This window comes from Oncorhynchus mykiss, chromosome 9, assembly GCF_013265735.2.
Source record: "Oncorhynchus mykiss isolate Arlee chromosome 9, USDA_OmykA_1.1, whole genome shotgun sequence".
Lineage (NCBI taxonomy): Eukaryota > Metazoa > Chordata > Actinopteri > Salmoniformes > Salmonidae > Oncorhynchus > Oncorhynchus mykiss.
Genome location: NC_048573.1, coordinates 4,124,951 through 4,146,448, shown reverse-complemented (window position 1 = coordinate 4,146,448; position 21,498 = coordinate 4,124,951). Strand labels below are relative to the sequence as shown.

Genomic DNA, 21,498 nt, shown 5'->3' with positions numbered 1-21,498 from the left:
TTCAGTCCAACCCTCTTCCTGGAGATCTACTGTCCAGTAGGTTTTCAGTCCAACTCTCTTCCTGGAGATCTACTGTCCAGTAGGTTTTCAGTCCAACCCTCTTCCTGGAGATATACTGTCCTGTAGGTTTTCAGTCCAACCCTCTTCCTGGAGATCTACTGTCCTGTAGGTTTTCAGTCCAACCCTCTTCCTGGAGATCTACTGTTCTGTAGGTTTTCAGTCCACAACCCTCTTCCTGGAGATCTACTGTCCTGTAGGTTTTCAGTCCAACCCTCTTCCTGGAGATCTACTGTCCTGTAGGTTTTCAGTCCAACCCTCTTCCTGGAGATCTACTGTCCTGTAGGTTTTCAGTCCAACCCTCTTCCTGGAGATCTACTGTCCTGTAGGTTTTCAGTCCAACCCTCTTCCTGGAGATCTACTGTCCTGTATGTTTTCAGTCCAACCCTCTTCCTGGAGATCTACTGTCCTGTAGGTTTTCAGTCCAACCCTCCCCTTTTTGGACATCTGAAGCAAGGCACACAATTCTTCTTTAGGAAAATGACAATTTCTGGTAAAAAAAAAAAAATAATTGTTGAGACAGAAATTTTGGATGAAAAGTACTATGTTAAAAACAGCAAGATTTCTCTCGGGAATGAACTATGAAACGATGAATGTATGAATGGGATAGCATCGTATTAACCCCTTGCTCTCTGACTCTCTCAGGTGAAGAGGATAATGACGATGAAGGGAGAGGAGGACTGTGTGTGAGGTGGCTTCGTCGTAAAGATATCTCCTTCTTCATCATGTCTTCCATGGCTGAACTACAAGAGGCCTTAGAGCACACAGGTAACTCACTCTCTCTCACACACACACACACACCGAGAGAGAGTTAGCTAGCGCAAACTGGTGGAGGAATCTGGAGGTAGTGAACCAGCAGTCGGAAGGGTACTGTCTTCTGTTTCCCAGGTGTTATCTACCTGCTCCATGGTAACTGTCTTCTATATCCCAGGTGTTATCTACTGTCTTCTGTTTCCCAGGTGTTATCTACCTGCTCCATGGTAACTGTCTTCTACATCCCAGGTGTTATCTACTGTCTTCTATATCCCAGGTGTTATCTACTGTCTTCTATATCCCAGGTGTTATCTACCTGCTCCATGGTCTTCTATATCCCAGGTGTTATCTACTGTCTTCTATATCCCAGGTGTTATCTACTGTCTTCTATATCACAGGTGTTATCTACCTGCTCCATTGTAACTGTCTTCTATATCCCAGGTGTTATCTACCTGGTCCATGGTAACTGTCTTCTATATCCCAGGTGTTATCTACTGTCTTCTATATCCCAGGTGTTATCTACTGTCTTCTATATCCCAGGTGTTATCTACCTGCTCCATGGTCTTCTATATCCCAGGTGTTATCTACTGTCTTCTATATCCCAGGTGTTATCTACTGTCTTCTATATCCCAAGTGTTATCTACCTGCTCCATGGTCTTCTATATCCCAGGTGTTATCTACCTGCTCCATGGTCTTCTATATCCCAGGTGTTATCTACTGTCTTCTATATCCCAGATGTTATCTACCTGCTCTGTATAGCTGTAGCTGTATCTGTAGCTGTATCTGTATCTGTAGCTGTATCTGTAGCTGTATCTGTAGCTGTATCTGTAGTGTCTGTATCTGTATCTCTGTAGCTGTGTCTGTAGCTGTATCTCTGTAGCTGTGTCTGTAGCTGTATCTGTAGCTGTATCTGTATCTGTAGCTGTATCTGTAGCTGTATCTGTAGCTGTATCTGTAGTGTCTGTATCTGTATCTCTGTAGCTGTGTCTGTATCTGTATCTCTGTAGCTGTGTCTGTAGCTGTATCTCTGTAGCTGTGTCTGTAGCTGTATCTGTCTGTATCTGTAGTGTCTGTGTCTGTATCTGTATCTCTGTAGCTGTGTCTGTAGCTGTATCTGTGTCTGTATCTGTAGTGTCTGTATCTGTATCTGTAGTGTCTGTATCTGTATCTGTATCTCTGTAGCTGTAGCTGTGCCTGTAGCTGTATCTGTAGCTGTGTCTGTATCTGTATCTGTGTCTGTATCTGTAGTGTTTGTATCTGTATCTGTAGTGTCTGTATCTGTATCTCTGTAGCTGTATCTGTAGTGTCTGTAGCTGTGTCTGTAGCTGTATCTGTAGTGTCTGTAGCTGTATCTGTATCTGTAGCTGTGTCTGTATCTGTGTCTGTGTCTGTATCTGTGTCTGTATCTGTGTCTGTATCTGTAGCTGTATCTGTATATGTAGCTGTACCTGTATCTGTATCTGTATCTGTAGCTGTAGTATCTGTAGCTGTGTCTGTAGCTGTAGCTGTATCTGTATCTGTGTCTGTATCTGTAGCTGTAGCTGTAGCTGTGTCTGTAGCTGTAGCTGTGTCTGTAGCTGTGTCTGTAGCTGTATCTGTAGCTGTATCTGTAGCTGTATCTGTAGCTGTGTCTGTATCTGTACCTGTAGCTGTAGCTGTGTCTGTATCTGTAGCTGTATCTGTATCTGTAGCTGTGTCTGTATCTGTAGCTGTATCTGTAGCTGTATCTGTAGCTGTGTCTGTAGCTGTGTCTGTGTCTGTAGCTGTGTCTGTACCTGTAGCTGTAGATGTGTCTGTATCTGTAGCTGTGTCTGTTTCTGTATATGTAGCTGTAGCTGTATCTGTAGCTGTATCTGTACCTGTAGCTATATCTGTAGCTGTAGCTATACCTGTATCTGTATCTCTGTCTGTACCTGTATCTGTATCTGTAGCTATAGCTGTCCCTGGCTCTCACCCCAACCTCTCTCTGTGTTTCCCCTGACCACCAGCTGTACCTGTACCTGTAGCTATAGCTGTCCCTGGCTCTCACCCCAACCTCTCTCTGTGTTTCCCCTGACCACCAGCTGTACCTTTTAGCTATAGCTGTCCCTGGCTCTCACCCCAACCTCTCTCCGTGTTTCCCCTGACCACCAGCTGTACCTGTAGCTATAGCTAGAAGAATCAACAGCAAGTAGGACACAATCATGAAGTGGAACGACATTTATTGGATATTTCAAACTTTTTTAACAAATCATAAACTGAAAAATTGGGCGTGCAAAATTATTCAGCCCCTTTACTTTCAGTGCAGCAAACTCTCTCCAGAAGTTCAGTGAGGATCTCTGAATGATCCAATGTTGACCTAAATGACTAATGATGATAAATACAATCCACCTGTGTGTAATCAAGTCTCCGTATAAATGCACCTGCACTGTGATAGTCTCAGAGGTCCGTTAAAAGCGCAGAGAGCATCATGAAGAACAAGGAACACACCAGGCAGGTCCGAGATACTGTTGTGAAGAAGTTTAAAGCCGGATTTGGATACAAAAAGATTTCCCAAGCTTTAAACATCCCAAGGAGCACTGTGCAAGCGATAATATTGAAATGGAAGGAGTATCAGACCACTGCAAATCTACCAAGACCTGTCCGTCCCTCTAAACTTTCAGCTCATACAAGGAGAAGACTGATCAGAGATGCAGCCAAGAGGCCCATGATCACTCTGGATGAACTGCAGAGATCTACAGCTGAGGTGGGAGACTCTGTCCATTGGACAACAATCAGTCGTATATTGCACAAATCTGGCCTTTATGGAAGAGTGGCAAGAAGAAAGCCATTTCTTAAAGATATCCATAAAAAGTGTAGTTTAAAGGTGGCGTGTTTGCCACACGCCACCTGGGAGACACACCAAACATGTGGAAGAAGGTGCTCTGGTCAGATGAAACCAAAATTGAACTTTCTGGCAACAATGCAAAACGTTATGTTTGGCGTAAAAGCAACACAGCTCATCACCCTGAACACACCATCCCCACTGTCAAACATGGTGGTAGCAGCATCATGGTTTGGGCCTGCTTTTCTTCAGCAGGGACAGGGAAGATGGTTAAAATTGATGGGAAGATGGATGGAGCCAAATACAGGACCATTCTGGAAGAAAACCTGATGGAGTCTGCAAAAGACCTGAGACTGGGACGGGGATTTGTCTTCCAACAAGACAATGATCCAAAACTTAAAGCAAAATCTACAATGGAATGGTTCAAAAATAAACATATCCAGGTGTTAGAATGGCCAAGTCAAAGTCCAGACCTGAATCCAATCGAGAATCTGTGGAAAGAACTGAAAACTGCTGTTCACAAATGCTCTCCATCCAACCTCACTGAGCTTGAGCTGTTTGGCAAGGAGGAATGGGAAAAAATGTCAGTCTCTAGATGTGCAAAACTGATAGAGACATACCCCAAGCGACTTACAGCTGTAATCGCAGCAAAAGGTGGCTGTCACGCCCTGACCATAGTTTACTTTGTATTTTCTATGTTTTGATTGGTCAGGGTGTGATCTGAGTGGGCATTCTATGTTTCATGTCTTGTTTGTCTATTTCTATGTTCAGCCTGATATGGTTCTCAGTCAGAGGCAGGTGTTCATCATTGTCTCTGATTGGGAACCATATTTAGGTAGCCTGGGGTTCACTGTGTGTTTGTGGGTGATTGTTCCTGTCTATGTGTTTTTTTTCACCAGATAGGCTGTTTAGGTTTTCGTTACGTTTTGTTTTGTAGTATTGAATTGGAGATTCGTGTTTCGTATTAATAAACATGGATCGTAAACCACACGCTGCATTTTGGTCCGACTCTACTTCACAAGAAGAGAATCGTTACAGAATCACCCACCACAAAAGGACCAAGCAGCGTGTCAACAGGCAGGAGCAGCGCGAGGAGACGCGCAATAAGGATTTCTGGACATGGGAGGAAATCCTCGACGGGAGAGGACCCTGGGCTAAACCAGGGGAGTGTAGCCGCCCAAAGGTGCAGCAGGAGAAGAGGCAACAGGAGCAGCCCAAAGAGGAGGTATGGACATGGGAGGACGAATTAGAAGGAAGAGGACCCTGGGCTCAGCCAGGAGAATATCTCCGCCCCAAAGAAGAACTGGAGGCGGCGAAAGCGGAGAGGCGCAGATATGAGGAGGCAGCACGACGTAGCGGATGGAAGCCTGAGAAGCAGCCCCAAAAATTTCTTGGGGGGGGGCTAACAGGGAGTATGGCTACGCCAGGTAGGAGACCTGGGCAGACTCCCTGTGCTTACCGGGGGGCTAGAGAGACCGGACAGGCACCGTGTTATGCAGTGGTGCGCACGGTGTCTCCAGTGCGGGTGCATAGCCCGGTGCGGTATATTCCAGCTCCGCGTGTCTGTCGGGCTAGATTGAGCGTCGAGCCTAATGCCATGAAGCCGGCTCTACGCAGCTGGTCCCCAGTGCGTCTCCTTGGGCCGGTTTACATGGCACCAGCCTTGCGCTCGGTTTCTCCGGTTCGCCTGCATAGTCCAGTGCGGGCTATTCCACCTCGCCGCACTGGCAGGGCGACCGTGAGCATTCAACCAGGTAAGGTTGGGCAGGCTCGGTGCTCAAGAGCTCCAGTGCGCCTGCACGGTCCGGTTTTTCCAGTACCACCTCCACACCCCAGCCCTCCGGTAGCAGCTCCCCGCACCAGGCTTCCTGTGCGTGTCCTCGGCCCAGTACCACCAGTGCCAGCACCACGCATCAGGCCTACAGTGCGCCTCGCCTGTCCAGCGCTGCCAGAGCCTCCCTTCTCTTCAGCGCTGTCGGAGTCTCCTGCCTGTTTAGCGCTGTTAGAGCCTGCCTTCTCTACAGCGCTGCCGGAGTCTCCCGCCTATTCAGAGCTGCCAGTTAGCATAGAGCTGCCAGTTAGCATAGAGCTGCCAGTTAGCATAGAGCTGCCAGTTAGCATAGAGCTGCCAGTTAGCATAGAGATGCCAGTTAGCTTAGAGCTGCCAGTTAGCAAGGAGCTGCCAGTCTGCAAGGAGCTGCCAGTCTGCATAGAGCTGCCAGTCTGCATGGAGCTGCCAGTCTGCAAGGAGCCGCCAGAGCTGCCAGTCTGCAGGATGCCGCCAAAGCTGCCAGTCTGCAAGGAGCCGCCAGAGCTGCCAGTCTGCAAGGAGCCGCCAGAGCTGCCAGTTAGCATGGAGCAGCCAGGGCCGCCAGTCAGCATGGAGCAGCCAGGGCCGCCAGTCAGCATGGAGCAGCCAGGGCCGCCAGTCAGCATGGAGCAGCCAGTCAGCATGGAGCAGCCAGTCAGCATGGAGCAGCCAGAGCAGCCAGTCAGCATGGAGCAGCCAGAGCTGCCAGTCAGCATGGAGCAGCCAGTCAGCATGGAGCAGCCAGAGCTACCAGTCATCATGGAGCAGCCAGAGCAGTCTGCCAGCATGGAGCAGCCAGAGCTGTCAGTCAGCATGGAGCAGCCAGAGCAGCCAGTCTGTGTCGACCAGTCTCTTCCAGATCTGCCAGTCGTCCAGACTCTTCCAGATCTGCCAGTCGTCCAGACTCTTCCAGATCTGCCAGTCGACCAGACTCTTCCAGATCTGCCCGTCGTCCAGACTCTTCCAGATCTGCCAGTCGACCAGACTCTTCCAGATCTGCCAGTCGACCAGACTCTTCCAGATCTGCCAGTCGACCAGACTCTTCCAGATCTGCCAGTCGACCAGACTCTTCCAGATCTGCCAGTCGACCAGACTCTTCCAGATCTGCCAGTCGACCAGACTCTTCCAGATCTGCCAGTCGACCAGACTCTTCCAGATCTGCCAGTCGACCAGACTTTTCCAGATCTGCCAGTCGACCAGACTCTTCCAGATCTGCCAGTCGTCCAGACTCTTCCAGATCTGCCAGTCGTCCAGACTCTCTCAGATCTGCCAGTCGTCCAGATTCTCCCAGATCTGCCAGTCGGCCAGATTCTCCCAGATCTGCCAGTCGTCCAGATTCTCCCAGATCTGCCAGTCGTCCAGATTCTCCCAGATCCGCCAGTCAGCCAGGATCTTCCAGAACCGCCAGCCAGCCAGGATCTGCCGGATCTAACCACCTGCCTGAGCTTCTTCTCAGTGCTGAGCTTCTTCTCAGTGCTGAGCTTCCTCTCAGGGCTGAGCTACCCATCTGTCCCGAGTTACCTCTGTCCCGAGCTGTCCCTCTGTCCCATGTTATCATTGTGGTGGGTAACCTATTTAGGGACGTTTAGGAGGGGGATTAAAACTGTCATGGAGTGGGGTCCACGTCCAGCGCCAGAGCCGCCACCGCGGACAGATGCCCACCCAGACCCTCCCCTATAGGTTCAGGTTTTGCGGCCGGAGTCCGCACCTTGGGGGGGGGGTACTGTCACGCCCTGACCATAGTTTACTTTGTATTTTCTATGTTTTGATTGGTCAGGGTGTGATCTGAGTGGGCATTCTATGTTTCATGTCTTGTTTGTCTATTTCTATGTTCAGCCTGATATGGTTCTCAGTCAGAGGCAGGTGTTCATCATTGTCTCTGATTGGGAACCATATTTAGGTAGCCTGGGGTTCACTGTGTGTTTGTGGGTGATTGTTCCTGTCTATGTGTTTTTTTTCACCAGATAGGCTGTTTAGGTTTTCGTTACGTTTTGTTTTGTAGTATTGAATTGGAGATTCGTGTTTCGTATTAATAAACATGGATCGTAAACCACACGCTGCATTTTGGTCCGACTCTACTTCACAAGAAGAGAATCGTTACAGTGGCGCTACAAAGTATTAACTTAAGGGGGCTGAATCATTTTGCACGCCCAATTTTTCAGTTTTTGATTTGTTAAAAAAGTTTGAAATATCCAATAAATGTCGTTCCACTTCATGATTGTGTCCCACTTGTTGTTGATTCTTCACAAAAAAATACAGTTTTATATCTTTATGTTTGAAGCCTGAAATGTGGCAAAAGGTCGCAAAGTTCAAGGGGGCCAAATACTTTCGCAAGGCACTGTATTTAGAAGTAAGTATGCAGTTCCCTAAATGTCGTGGGGTCACGTCAATGTCGTGGGGTCACGTCAATGTCGTGGGGTCACGTCAATGTCGTGGGGTCACGTCAATGTCGTGGGGTCATGTCGATGTCGTGGGGTCATGTCAATGTCGTGGGGTTATGTCAATGTCGTGGGGCCGCCATTGATTTTTGTACAGTGACTGAGTCAGTCAGATGGCACAATAACAGGACAGCCTTGGCAAAATGTGTAGAAGAAGAAGACAATTACCCATAACACACCTCCAGGCTGTTTAAGGGCTATTTGACGAAGGCGAGGTACTCTCAGGACAATTACCCATAACACACCTCCAGGCTGTTTAAGGGCTATTTGACCAAGACGAGGTACTCTCAGGACAATTACCCATAACACACCTCCAGGCTGTTTAAGGGCTATTTGACCAAGACAAGGTATTCTCAGGACAATTACCCATAACACACCTCCAGGCTGTTTAAGGGCTATTTGACCAAGAAGGAGAGTGATGGAGTGCTGCACCAGATGACCTGGCCTCCACAATCCCCCGACCTCAACCCAATATTACACCAGCAGGGTAGCCTAGTGGTTAGAGCGTTGGACTAGTAACCGAAAGGTTGCAAGTTCATATCCCCGAGCTGACAAGTTACACATCTGACGTTCTGCCCCTGAACAGGCAGTTAACCCACTGTTCCTAGGCTGTCATTGAAAATAAGAATTTGTTCTTAACTGACCTTTATTTGCCTAGTTAAATAAAGGTAGAAAAATTGAGATGGTTTGGGATGACTTGGTTCGCAGAGTGAAGGAAAAGCAGCCAACAAGTGCTCAGCATATGTGGGAACTCCAAGACTGTTGGAAAAGCATTCCAGGTGAAGCTGGTTGAGAGAATGCCAAGAGTGTGCAAAGCTGTTATCAAGTGTCGGTGGCTACTTTGAAGAATCTAAAATAGAAAATATATTTTGATTTGTTTAACACTTCTACTACATGATTCCATATGTGTTATTTCATAGTTTTGATGTCTTCACTATTATTCTACAATGTAGAATATAGTAAAAATGGTACTGTGATACTGTGATACTGTGGTACTGTGATACTGTGGTACTGTGATACTGTGGTACTGTGATACTGTGATACTGTGGTACTGTGTGTATACACTGTGCATTCGGTCTGTGTATATACACTGTGCATTCGGTCTGTGTATATACACTGTGCATTCGGTCTGTGTATATACACTGTGCATTCGGTCTGTGTATATATACACTGTGCATTCGGTCTGTGTATATATACACTGTGCATTCGGTCTGTGTATATACACTGTGCATTCGGTCTGTGTGTATACACTGTGCATTCGGTCTGTGTATATACACTGTGCATTCGGAAAGTATTCAGACCCCTTGACTTCTTACACCTTTTGTTTCCGATACTATATTGTCTGTCTCTCTTTCTCCTCCAGTTTCTTCCTCTCAGGTGGTATTGTCTGCCGCTCGTAACAGTCTATCCCGCCTCCTGGACCACCTCCTCACCCCCTCAGACCGAGGGTCCCATCTCACACCCTATAGCGTGAACAAGGGTACTCTGGTTAGTAGGCTGGGACAGGGCTTACACCGACTCACGGCCAAACAGATGAGCAATAAGGTTAGTGGTCTATAACAGTGTATTTCATAGAGAATATATATATATATGTTATTTTGACTTACTCTCTTAACCACCTGAGTTCGAGGTTGGCACGGGAACAAGAGTGACATTTTAGATTCAAGTTCAGGACTGGATCAACAGTCTACCAGAATGGGCAGTACAGGAATGATTTTGAACAGAGTTAATTTTGTGTTATAAGCATTTTTAGGAGGACATTTTGAATGTTTTGTTCCCTCCCTCCGTCTCCCAACAGTAACACTGTTTGACCCCTAACCTGGGTCCTCTACTGTTTTACCCCTAACCAGGGTCCTCTACTGTTTAACCCCTAACCTCTAACCTGGGTCCTCTACTGTTTAACCCCTAACCTGGGTCATCTACTGTTTGACCCCTAACCTGGGTCCTCTACTGTTTAACCTCTAACCTGGGTCCTCTACTGTTTAACCCCTAACCTCTAACCTGGGTCCTCTACTGTTTAATCCCTAACCTGGGTCCTCTACTGTTTAACCCCTAACCTGGGTCCTCTACTGTTTAACCTCTAACCTGGGTCCTCTACTGTTTAACCCCTAACCTGGGTCCTCTACTGTTTTACCCCTAACCTGGGTCCTCTACTGTTTAACCCCTAACCTGGGTCCTCTACTGTTTAACCCCTAACCTGGGTCCTCTACTGTTTAACCCCTAACCAGGGTCCTCTACTGTTTAACCCCTAACCTGGGTCCTCTACTGTTTAACCTCTAACCTGGGTCCTCTACTGTTTAACCCCTAACCTCTAACCTGGGTCCTCTACTGTTTAACCCCTAACCTCTAACCTGGGTCCTCTACTGTTTAACCCCTAACCTTGGTCCTCTACTGTTTAACCCCTAACCTGGGTCCTCTACTGTTTAACCTCTAACCTGGGCCCTCTACTGTTTAACCTCTAACCCCTAACCTGGGTCCTCTACTGTTTAACCCCTAACCTGGGTCCTCTGCATGCCTCAGGACTGAGTTAGCCCTCTGAACTAAAGCCCTTGGCATTAGCTCTGAGGTCAAACGTTAGTCTTCAGTCTTTGAGGCCTAACTGAGTTCATCCGTACGTATCCAGGGAATACAGTGGCAATACATGAATGTATATACAGGTAACTGCCAGAATAAAGGAAACCCCAACATAAAGTTTCTCAGTAGGGTGTTTGAGCCACCAGAACAGCTTCCATCCACCTTCTCCACCAATCCATCCATCCTGTATACCAGCTATAGTCTTTAAACCCATGATGACTTATAGAAAGAAGTAAAGTCATCTATAGGTAACTGCCAGAATAAAGGAAACCCCAACATAAAGTGTCTCAGTAGAGCCATCAGAACAGCTTCCATGCCCCTTGGCACAGATCCTTTCTGGAACTCTGCTGGAGGGACGAGATGCCGTTCTTCCGCGATAAATTCCATCATGTGGTGTTTTGTTGTTGATGACGGTGGGAAACACTGTCTCAGGCACCGCTCCAGAATCTACCATAAGGGCCATACGGTGCATCTACCATAAGGGTTGAGATCTGGTGACTGAGACATGGCGGTGCATCTACCATAAGGATTGAGATCTGGTGACTGAGACGGTGCATCTACCATAAGGATTGAGATCTGGTGACTGAGACGGTGCATCTACCATAAGGGTTGAGATCTGGTGACTGAGACATGGCGGTGCATCTACCATAAGGGTTCAGATCTGGTGACTGAGACATGGCGGTGCATCTACCATAAGGGTTGAGATCTGATGACTGAGACGGTGCATCTACCATAAGGGTTGAGATCTGGTGACTGAGACGGTGCATCTACCATAAGGGTTGAGATCTGGTGACTGAGACGGTGCATCTACCATAAGGGTTGAGATCTGGTGACTGAGACGGTGCATCTACCATAAGGGTTGAGATCTGGTGACTGAGACGGTGCATCTACCATAAGGGTTGAGATCTGGTGACTGAGATGGTGCATCTACCATAAGGGTTGAGATCTGGTGACTGAGACATGGCGGTGCATCTACCATAAGGGTTGAGATCTGGTGACTGAGACGGTGCATCTACCATAAGGGTTGAGATCTGGTGACTGAGACATGGCGGTGCATCTACCATAAGGGTTCAGATCTGGTGACTGAGACATGGCGGTGCATCTACCATAAGGGTTGAGATCTGGTGACTGAGACATGGCGGTGCATCTACCATAAGGGTTGAGATCTGATGACTGAGACGGTGAATCTACCATAAGGGTTGAGATCTGGTGACTGAGACGGTGCCTCTACCATAAGGGTTGAGATCTGGTGACTGAGACGGTGCATCTACCATAAGGGTTGAGATCTGGTGACTGAGACGGTGCATCTACCATAAGGGTTGAGATCTGGTGACTGAGACATGGCGGTGCATCTACCATAAGGGTTCAGATCTGGTGACTGAGACGGTGCATCTACCATAAGGGTTGAGATCTGGTGACTGAGACGGTGCATCTACCATAAGGGTTGAGATCTGGTGACTGAGACTGTGCCTCTACCATAAGGGTTGAGATCTGGTGACTGAGACATAGAGGTGCATCTACCATAAGGGTTGAGATCTGGTGACTGAGACGGTGCATCTACCATAAGGGTTGAGATCTGGTGACTGAGACGGTGCATCTACCATAAGGGTTGAGATCTGGTGACTGAGACGGTGCATCTACCATAAGGGTTGAGATCTGGTGACTGAGACGGTGCATCTACCATAAGGGTTGAGATCTGGTGACTGAGACGGTGCATCTACCATAAGGGTTGAGATCTGGTGACTGAGACGGTGCATCTACCATAAGGGTTGAGATCTGGTGACTGAGACGGTGCATCTACCATAAGGGTTGAGATCTGGTGACTGAGACTGTGCATCTACCATAAGGGTTGAGATCTGGTGACTGAGACGGTGCATCTACCATAAGGGTTGAGATCTGGTGACTGAGACGGTGCATCTACCATAAGGGTTGAGATCTGGTGACTGAGACATAGAGGTGCATCTACCATAAGGGTTGAGATCTGGTGACTGAGACATGGCGGTGCATCTACCATAAGGGTTGAGATCTGGTGACTGAGACGGTGCATCTACCATAAGGGTTGAGATCTGGTGACTGAGACGGTGCATCTACCATAAGGGTTGAGATCTGGTGACTGAGACGGTGCATCTACCATAAGGGTTGAGATCTGGTGACTGAGACGGTGCATCTACCATAAGGGTTAAGATCTGGTGACTGAGACGGTGCATCTACCATAAGGGTTGAGATCTGGTGACTGAGACAGTGCATCTACCATAAGGGTTGAGATCTGGTGACTGAGACGGTGCATCTACCATAAGGGTTGAGATCTGGTGACTGAGACGGTGCATCTACCATAAGGGTTGAGATCTGGTGACTGAGACGGTGCATCTACCATAAGGGTTGAGATCTGGTGACTGAGACGGTGCATCTACCATAAGGGTTGAGATCTGGTGACTGAGACATAGAGGTGCATCTACCATAAGGGTTGAGATCTGGTGACTGAGACATGGCGGTGCATCTACCATAAGGGTTGAGATCTGGTGACTGAGACGGTGCATCTACCATAAGGGTTGAGATCTGGTGACTGAGACGGTGCATCTACCATAAGGGTTGAGATCTGGTGACTGAGACGGTGCATCTACCATAAGGGTTGAGATCTGGTGACTGAGACGGTGCATCTACCATAAGGGTTGAGATCTGGTGACTGAGACGGTGCATCTACCATAAGGGTTGAGATCTGGTGACTGAGACGGTGCATCTACCATAAGGGTTGAGATCTGGTGACTGAGACGGTGCATCTACCATAAGGGTTGAGATCTGGTGACTGAGACGGTGCATCTACCATAAGGGTTGAGATCTGGTGACTGAGACGGTGCATCTACCATAAGGGTTGAGATCTGGTGACTGAGACGGTGCATCTACCATAAGGGTTCAGATCTGGTGACTGAGACGGTGCATCTACCATAAGGGTTGAGATCTGGTGACTGAGACATGGCGGTGCATCTACCATAAGGGTTGAGATCTGGTGACTGAGACGGTGCATCTACCATAAGGGTTGAGATCTGGTGACTGAGACGGTGCATCTACCATAAGGGTTGAGATCTGGTGACTGAGACGGTGCATCTACCATAAGGGTTGAGATCTGGTGACTGAGACGGTGCATCTACCATAAGGGTTGAGATCTGGTGACTGAGACGGTGCATCTACCATAAGGGTTGAGATCTGGTGACTGAGACGGTGCATCTACCATAAGGGTTGAGATCTGGTGACTGAGACGGTGCATCTACCATAAGGGTTGAGATCTGGTGACTGAGACGGTGCATCTACCATAAGGGTTCAGATCTGGTGACTGAGACGGTGCATCTACCATAAGGGTTGAGATCTGGTGACTGAGACGTGCATCTACCATAAGGGTTGAGATCTGGTGACTGAGACGGTGCATCTACCATAAGGGTTGAGATCTGGTGACTGAGACGGTGCATCTACCATAAGGGTTGAGATCTGGTGACTGAGACGGTGCATCTACCATAAGGGTTGAGATCTGGTGACTGAGACGGTGCATCTACCATAATGGTTGAGATCTGGTGACTGAGACGGTGCATCTACCATAAGGGTTGAGATCTGGTGACTGAGACGGTGCATCTACCATAAGGGTTGAGATCTGGTGACTGAGACGGTGCCTCTACCATAAGGGTTGAGATCTGGTGACTGAGACGGTGCCTCTACCATAAGGGTTGAGATCTGGTGACTGAGACGGTGCATCTACCATAAGGGTTGAGATCTGGTGACTGAGACATAGAGGTGCATCTACCATAAGGGTTGAGATCTGGTGACTGAGACATGGCGGTGCATCTACCATAAGGGTTGAGATCTGGTGACTGAGACGGTGCATCTACCATAAGGGTTGAGATCTGGTGACTGAGACGGTGCATCTACCATAAGGGTTGAGATCTTGTGACTGAGACGGTGCATCTACCATAAGGGTTGAGATCTGGTGACTGAGACGGTGCATCTACCATAAGGGTTGAGATCTGGTGACTGAGACGGTGCATCTACCATAAGGGTTGAGATCTGGTGACTGAGACGGTGCCTCTACCATAAGGGTTGAGATCTGGTGACTGAGACGGTGCATCTACCATAAGGGTTGAGATCTGGTGACTGAGACGGTGCCTCTACCATAAGGGTTGAGATCTGGTGACTGAGACATGGAGGTGCATCTACCATAAGGGTTGAGATCTGGTGACTGAGACGGTGCATCTACCATAAGGGTTGAGATCTGGTGACTGAGACGGTGCATCTACCATAAGGGTTGAGATCTGGTGACTGAGACGGTGCATCTACCATAAGGGTTGAGATCTGGTGACTGAGACGGTGCATCTACCATAAGGGTTGAGATCTGGTGACTGAGACGGTGCATCTACCATAAGGGTTAAGATCTGGTGACTGAGACGGTGCATCTACCATAAGTGTTGAGATCTGGTGACTGAGACGGTGCATCTACCATAAGGGCTGAGATCTGGTCACTGAGACGGTGCATCTACCATAAGGGTTGAGATCTGGTGACTGAGACGGTGCATCTACCATAAGGGTTGAGATCTGGTGACTGAGACGGTGCATCTACCATAAGGGTTGAGATCTGGTGACTGAGACGGTGCATCTACCATAAGGGTTGAGATCTGGTGACTGAGACGGTGCATCTACCATAAGGGTTGAGATCTGGTGACTGAGACGGTGCATCTACCATAAGGGTTGAGATCTGGTGACTGAGACGGTGCATCTACCATAAGGGTTGAGATCTGGTGACTGAGACGGTGCATCTACCATAAGGGTTGAGATCTGGTGACTGAGACGGTGCATCTACCATAAGGGTTGAGATCTGGTGACTGAGACGGTGCATCTACCATAAGGGTTGAGATCTGGTGACTGAGACGGTGCATCTACCATAAGGGTTGAGATCTGGTGACTGAGACGGTGCATCTACCATAATGGTTGAGATCTGGTGACTGAGACGGTGCATCTACCATAAGGGTTGAGATCTGGTGACTGAGACGGTGCATCTACCATAAGGGTTGAGATCTGGTGACTGAGACGGTGCCTCTACCATAAGCGTTGAGATCTGGTGACTGAGACGGTGCCTCTACCATAAGGGTTGAGATCTGGTGACTGAGACGGTGCATCTACCATAAGGGTTGAGATCTGGTGACTGAGACATAGAGGTGCATCTACCATAAGGGTTGAGATCTGGTGACTGAGACATGGCGGTGCATCTACCATAAGGGTTGAGATCTGGTGACTGAGACGGTGCATCTACCATAAGGGTTGAGATCTGGTGACTGAGACGGTGCATCTACCATAAGGGTTGAGATCTGGTGACTGAGACGGTGCATCTACCATAAGGGTTGAGATCTGGTGACTGAGACGGTGCATCTACCATAAGGGTTCAGATCTGGTGACTGAGACGGTGCATCTACCATAAGGGTTGAGATCTGGTGACTGAGACGGTGCATCTACCATAAGGGTTGAGATCTGGTGACTGAGACGGTGCATCTACCATAAGGGTTGAGATCTGGTGACTGAGACGGTGCATCTACCATAAGGGTTGAGATCTGGTGACTGAGACGGTGCATCTACCATAAGGGTTGAGATCTGGTGACTGAGACGGTGCATCTACCATAAGGGTTGAGATCTGGTGACTGAGACGGTGCATCTACCATAAGGGTTGAGATCTGGTGACTGAGACGGTGCATCTACCATAAGGGTTGAGATCTGGTGACTGAGACGGTGCATCTACCATAAGGGTTGAGATCTGGTGACTGAGACGGTGCATCTACCATAAGGGTTGAGATCTGGTGACTGAGAAGGTGCATCTACCATAAGGGTTGAGATCTGGTGACTGAGACGGTGCCTCTACCATAAGGGTTGAGATCTGGTGACTGAGACGGTGCATCTACCATAAGGGTTGAGATCTGGTGACTGAGACGGTGCCTCTACCATAAGGGTTGAGATCTGGTGACTGAGACATGGAGGTGCATCTACCATAAGGGTTGAGATCTGGTGACTGAGACGGTGCATCTACCATAAGGGTTGAGATCTGGTGACTGAGACGGTGCATCTACCATAAGGGTTGAGATCTGGTGACTGAGACGGTGCATCTACCATAAGGGTTGAGATCTGGTGACTGAGACGGTGCATCTACCATAAGGGTTGAGATCTGGTGACTGAGACGGTGCATCTACCATAAGGGTTGAGATCTGGTGACTGAGACGGTGCATCTACCATAAGGGTTGAGATCTGGTGACTGAGACGGTGCATCTACCATAAGGGTTGAGATCTGGTGACTGAGACGGTGCATCTACCATAAGGGTTGAGATCTGGTGACTGAGACGGTGCATCTACCATAAGGGTTGAGATCTGGTGACTGAGACGGTGCATCTACCATAAGGGTTGAGATCTGGTGACTGAGACGGTGCATCTACCATAAGGGTTGAGATCTGGTGACTGAGACGGTGCATCTACCATAAGGGTTCAGATCTGGTGACTGAGACGGTGCATCTACCATAAGGGTTGAGATCTGGTGACTGAGACGGTGCATCTACCATAAGGGTTGAGATCTGGTGACTGAGACGGTGCATCTACCATAAGGGTTGAGATCTGGTGACTGAGACGGTGCATCTACCATAAGGGTTGAGATCTGGTGACTGAGACGGTGCATCTACCATAAGGGTTGAGATCTGGTGACTGAGACGGTGCATCTACCATAATGGTTGAGATCTGGTGACTGAGACGGTGCATCTACCATAAGGGTTGAGATCTGGTGACTGAGACGGTGCATCTACCATAAGGGTTGAGATCTGGTGACTGAGACATAGAGGTGCATCTACCATAAGGGTTGAGATCTGGTGACTGAGACATGGCGGTGCATCTACCATAAGGGTTGAGATCTGGTGACTGAGACGGTGCATCTACCATAAGGGTTGAGATCTGGTGACTGAGACGGTGCATCTACCATAAGGGTTGAGATCTGGTGACTGAGACGGTGCATCTACCATAATGGTTGAGATCTGGTGACTGAGACGGTGCCTCTACCATAAGGGTTGAGATCTGGTGACTGAGACGGTGCATCTACCATAAGGGTTGAGATCTGGTGACTGAGACATAGAGGTGCATCTACCATAAGGGTTGAGATCTGGTGACTGAGACATGGCGGTGCATCTACCATAAGGGTTGAGATCTGGTGACTGAGACGGTGCATCTACCATAAGGGTTGAGATCTGGTGACTGAGACGGTGCATCTACCATAAGGGTTGAGATCTTGTGACTGAGACGGTGCATCTACCATAAGGGTTGAGATCTGGTGACTGAGACGGTGCATCTACCATAAGGGTTGAGATCTGGTGACTGAGACGGTGCATCTACCATAAGGGTTGAGATCTGGTGACTGAGACGGTGCCTCTACCATAAGGGTTGAGATCTGGTGACTGAGACGGTGCATCTACCATAAGGGTTGAGATCTGGTGACTGAGACGGTGCCTCTACCATAAGGGTTGAGATCTGGTGACTGAGACATGGAGGTGCATCTACCATAAGGGTTGAGATCTGGTGACTGAGACGGTGCATCTACCATAAGGGTTGAGATCTGGTGACTGAGACGGTGCATCTACCATAAGGGTTGAGATCTGGTGACTGAGACGGTGCATCTACCATAAGGGTTGAGATCTGGTGACTGAGACGGTGCATCTACCATAAGGGTTGAGATCTGGTGACTGAGACGGTGCATCTACCATAAGGGTTGAGATCTGGTGACTGAGACGGTGCATCTACCATAAGGGTTGAGATCTGGTGACTGAGACGGTGCATCTACCATAAGGGTTGAGATCTGGTGACTGAGACGGTGCATCTACCATAAGGGTTGAGATCTGGTGACTGAGACGGTGCATCTACCATAAGGGTTCAGATCTGGTGACTGAGACGGTGCATCTACCATAAGGGTTGAGATCTGGTGACTGAGACATGGCGGTGCATCTACCATAAGGGTTGAGATCTGGTGACTGAGACGGTGCATCTACCATAAGGGTTGAGATCTGGTGACTGAGACGGTGCATCTACCATAAGGGTTGAGATCTGGTGACTGAGACGGTGCATCTACCATAAGGGTTGAGATCTGGTGACTGAGACGGTGCATCTACCATAAGGGTTGAGATCTGGTGACTGAGACGGTGCATCTACCATAAGGGTTGAGATCTGGTGACTGAGACGGTGCATCTACCATAAGGGTTGAGATCTGGTGACTGAGACGGTGCATCTACCATAAGGGTTGAGATCTGGTGACTGAGACGGTGCATCTACCATAAGGGTTCAGATCTGGTGACTGAGACGGTGCATCTACCATAAGGGTTGAGATCTGGTGACTGAGACGGTGCATCTACCATAAGGGTTGAGATCTGGTGACTGAGACGGTGCATCTACCATAAGGGTTGAGATCTGGTGACTGAGACGGTGCATCTACCATAAGGGTTGAGATCTGGTGACTGAGACGGTGCATCTACCATAAGGGTTGAGATCTGGTGACTGAGACGGTGCATCTACCATAATGGTTGAGATCTGGTGACTGAGACGGTGCATCTACCATAAGGGTTGAGATCTGGTGACTGAGACGGTGCATCTACCATAAGGGTTGAGATCTGGTGACTGAGACGGTGCATCTACCATAAGGGTTGAGATCTGGTGACTGAGACGGTGCATCTACCATAAGGGTTGAGATCTGGTGACTGAGACATAGAGGTGCATCTACCATAAGGGTTGAGATCTGGTGACTGAGACATGGCGGTGCATCTACCATAAGGGTTGAGATCTGGTGACTGAGACGGTGCATCTACCATAAGGGTTGAGATCTGGTGACTGAGACGGTGCATCTACCATAAGGGTTGAGATCTGGTGACTGAGACGGTGCATCTACCATAATGGTTGAGATCTGGTGACTGAGACGGTGCCTCTACCATAAGGGTTGAGATCTGGTGACTGAGACGGTGCATCTACCATAAGGGTTGAGATCTGGTGACTGAGACATAGAGGTGCATCTACCATAAGGGTTGAGATCTGGTGACTGAGACATGGCGGTGCATCTACCATAAGGGTTGAGATCTGGTGACTGAGACGGTGCATCTACCATAAGGGTTGAGATCTGGTGACTGAGACGGTGCATCTACCATAAGGGTTGAGATCTTGTGACTGAGACGGTGCATCTACCATAAGGGTTGAGATCTGGTGACTGAGACGGTGCATCTACCATAAGGGTTGAGATCTGGTGACTGAGACGGTGCATCTACCATAAGGGTTGAGATCTGGTGACTGAGACGGTGCCTCTACCATAAGGGTTGAGATCTGGTGACTGAGACGGTGCATCTACCATAAGGGTTGAGATCTGGTGACTGAGACGGTGCCTCTACCATAAGGGTTGAGATCTGGTGACTGAGACATGGAGGTGCATCTACCATAAGGGTTGAGATCTGGTGACTGAGACGGTGCATCTACCATAAGGGTTGAGATCTGGTGACTGAGACGGTGCATCTACCATAAGGGTTGAGATCTGGTGACTGAGACGGTGCATCTACCATAAGGGTTGAGATCTGGTGACTGAGACGGTGCATCTACCATAAGGGTTGAGATCTGGTGACTGAGACGGTGCATCTACCATAAGGGTTGAGATCTGGTGACTGAGACGGTGCATCTACCATAAGGGTTAAGATCTGGTGACTGAGACGGTGCATCTACCATAAGTGTTGAGATCTGGTGACTGAGACGGTGCATCTACCATAAGGGCTGAGATCTGGTGACTGAGACATGGAGGTGCATCTACCATAAGGGTTGAGATCTGGTGACTGAGACGGTGCATCTACCATAAGGGTTGAGATCTGGTGACTGAGACGGTGCATCTACCATAAGGGTTGAGATCTGGTGACTGAGACGGTGCATCTACCATAAGGGTTGAGATCTGGTGACTGAGACGGTGCATCTACCATAAGGGTTGAGATCTGGTGACTGAGACGGTGCATCTACCATAAGGGTTGAGATCTGGTGACTGAGACGGTGCATCTACCATAAGGGTTGAGATCTGGTGACTGAGACGGTGCATCTACCATAAGGGTTCAGATCTGGTGACTGAGACGGTGCATCTACCATAAGGGTTGAGATCTGGTGACTGAGACATGGCGGTGCATCTACCATAAGGGTTGAGATCTGGTGACTGAGACGGTGCATCTACCATAAGGGTTGAGATCTGGTGACTGAGACGGTGCATCTACCATAAGGGTTGAGATCTGGTGACTGAGACGGTGCATCTACCATAAGGGTTGAGATCTGGTGACTGAGACGGTGCATCTACCATAAGGGTTGAGATCTGGTGACTGAGACGGTGCATCTACCATAAGGGTTGAGATCTGGTGACTGAGACGGTGCATCTACCATAAGGGTTGAGATCTGGTGACTGAGACGGTGCATCTACCATAAGGGTTGAGATCTGGTGACTGAGACGGTGCATCTACCATAAGGGTTCAGATCTGGTGACTGAGACGGTGCATCTACCATAAGGGTTGAGATCTGGTGACTGAGACGGTGCATCTACCATAAGGGTTGAGATCTGGTGACTGAGACGGTGCATCTACCATAAGGGTTGAGATCTGGTGACTGAGACGGTGCATCTACCATAAGGGTTGAGATCTGGTGACTGAGACGGTGCATCTACCATAAGGGTTGAGATCTGGTGACTGAGACGGTGCATCTACCATAATGGTTGAGATCTGGTGACTGAGACGGTGCATCTACCATAAGGGTTGAGATCTGGTGACTGAGACGGTGCATCTACCATAAGGGTTGAGATCTGGTGACTGAGACGGTGCCTCTACCATAAGGGTTGAGATCTGGTGACTGAGACGGTGCCTCTACCATAAGGGTTGAGATCTGGTGACTGAGACGGTGCATCTACCATAAGGGTTGAGATCTGGTGACTGAGACATAGAGGTGCATCTACCATAAGGGTTGAGATCTGGTGACTGAGACATGGCGGTGCATCTACCATAAGGGTTGAG

At 48.7% G+C, this 21,498-nt stretch overlaps 1 protein-coding gene across 3 annotated transcripts in view; it reads left to right on the top strand.

Annotated features, from left to right (window-relative positions):
- Window positions 1–21,498, top strand: part of LOC110531315 (coiled-coil domain-containing protein 171) — a 140,383-nt gene that overhangs the window by 37,064 nt on the left and 81,821 nt on the right. For all 3 annotated transcript variants that reach the window (XM_036987118.1, XM_036987117.1, XM_036987116.1), the window contains 2 exons: window positions 703–825; window positions 9,225–9,406. In XM_036987118.1, the coding sequence (XP_036843013.1) occupies window positions 703–825; window positions 9,225–9,406 (305 nt within the window). The remainder of the gene's footprint in view (window positions 1–702; window positions 826–9,224; window positions 9,407–21,498) is intronic.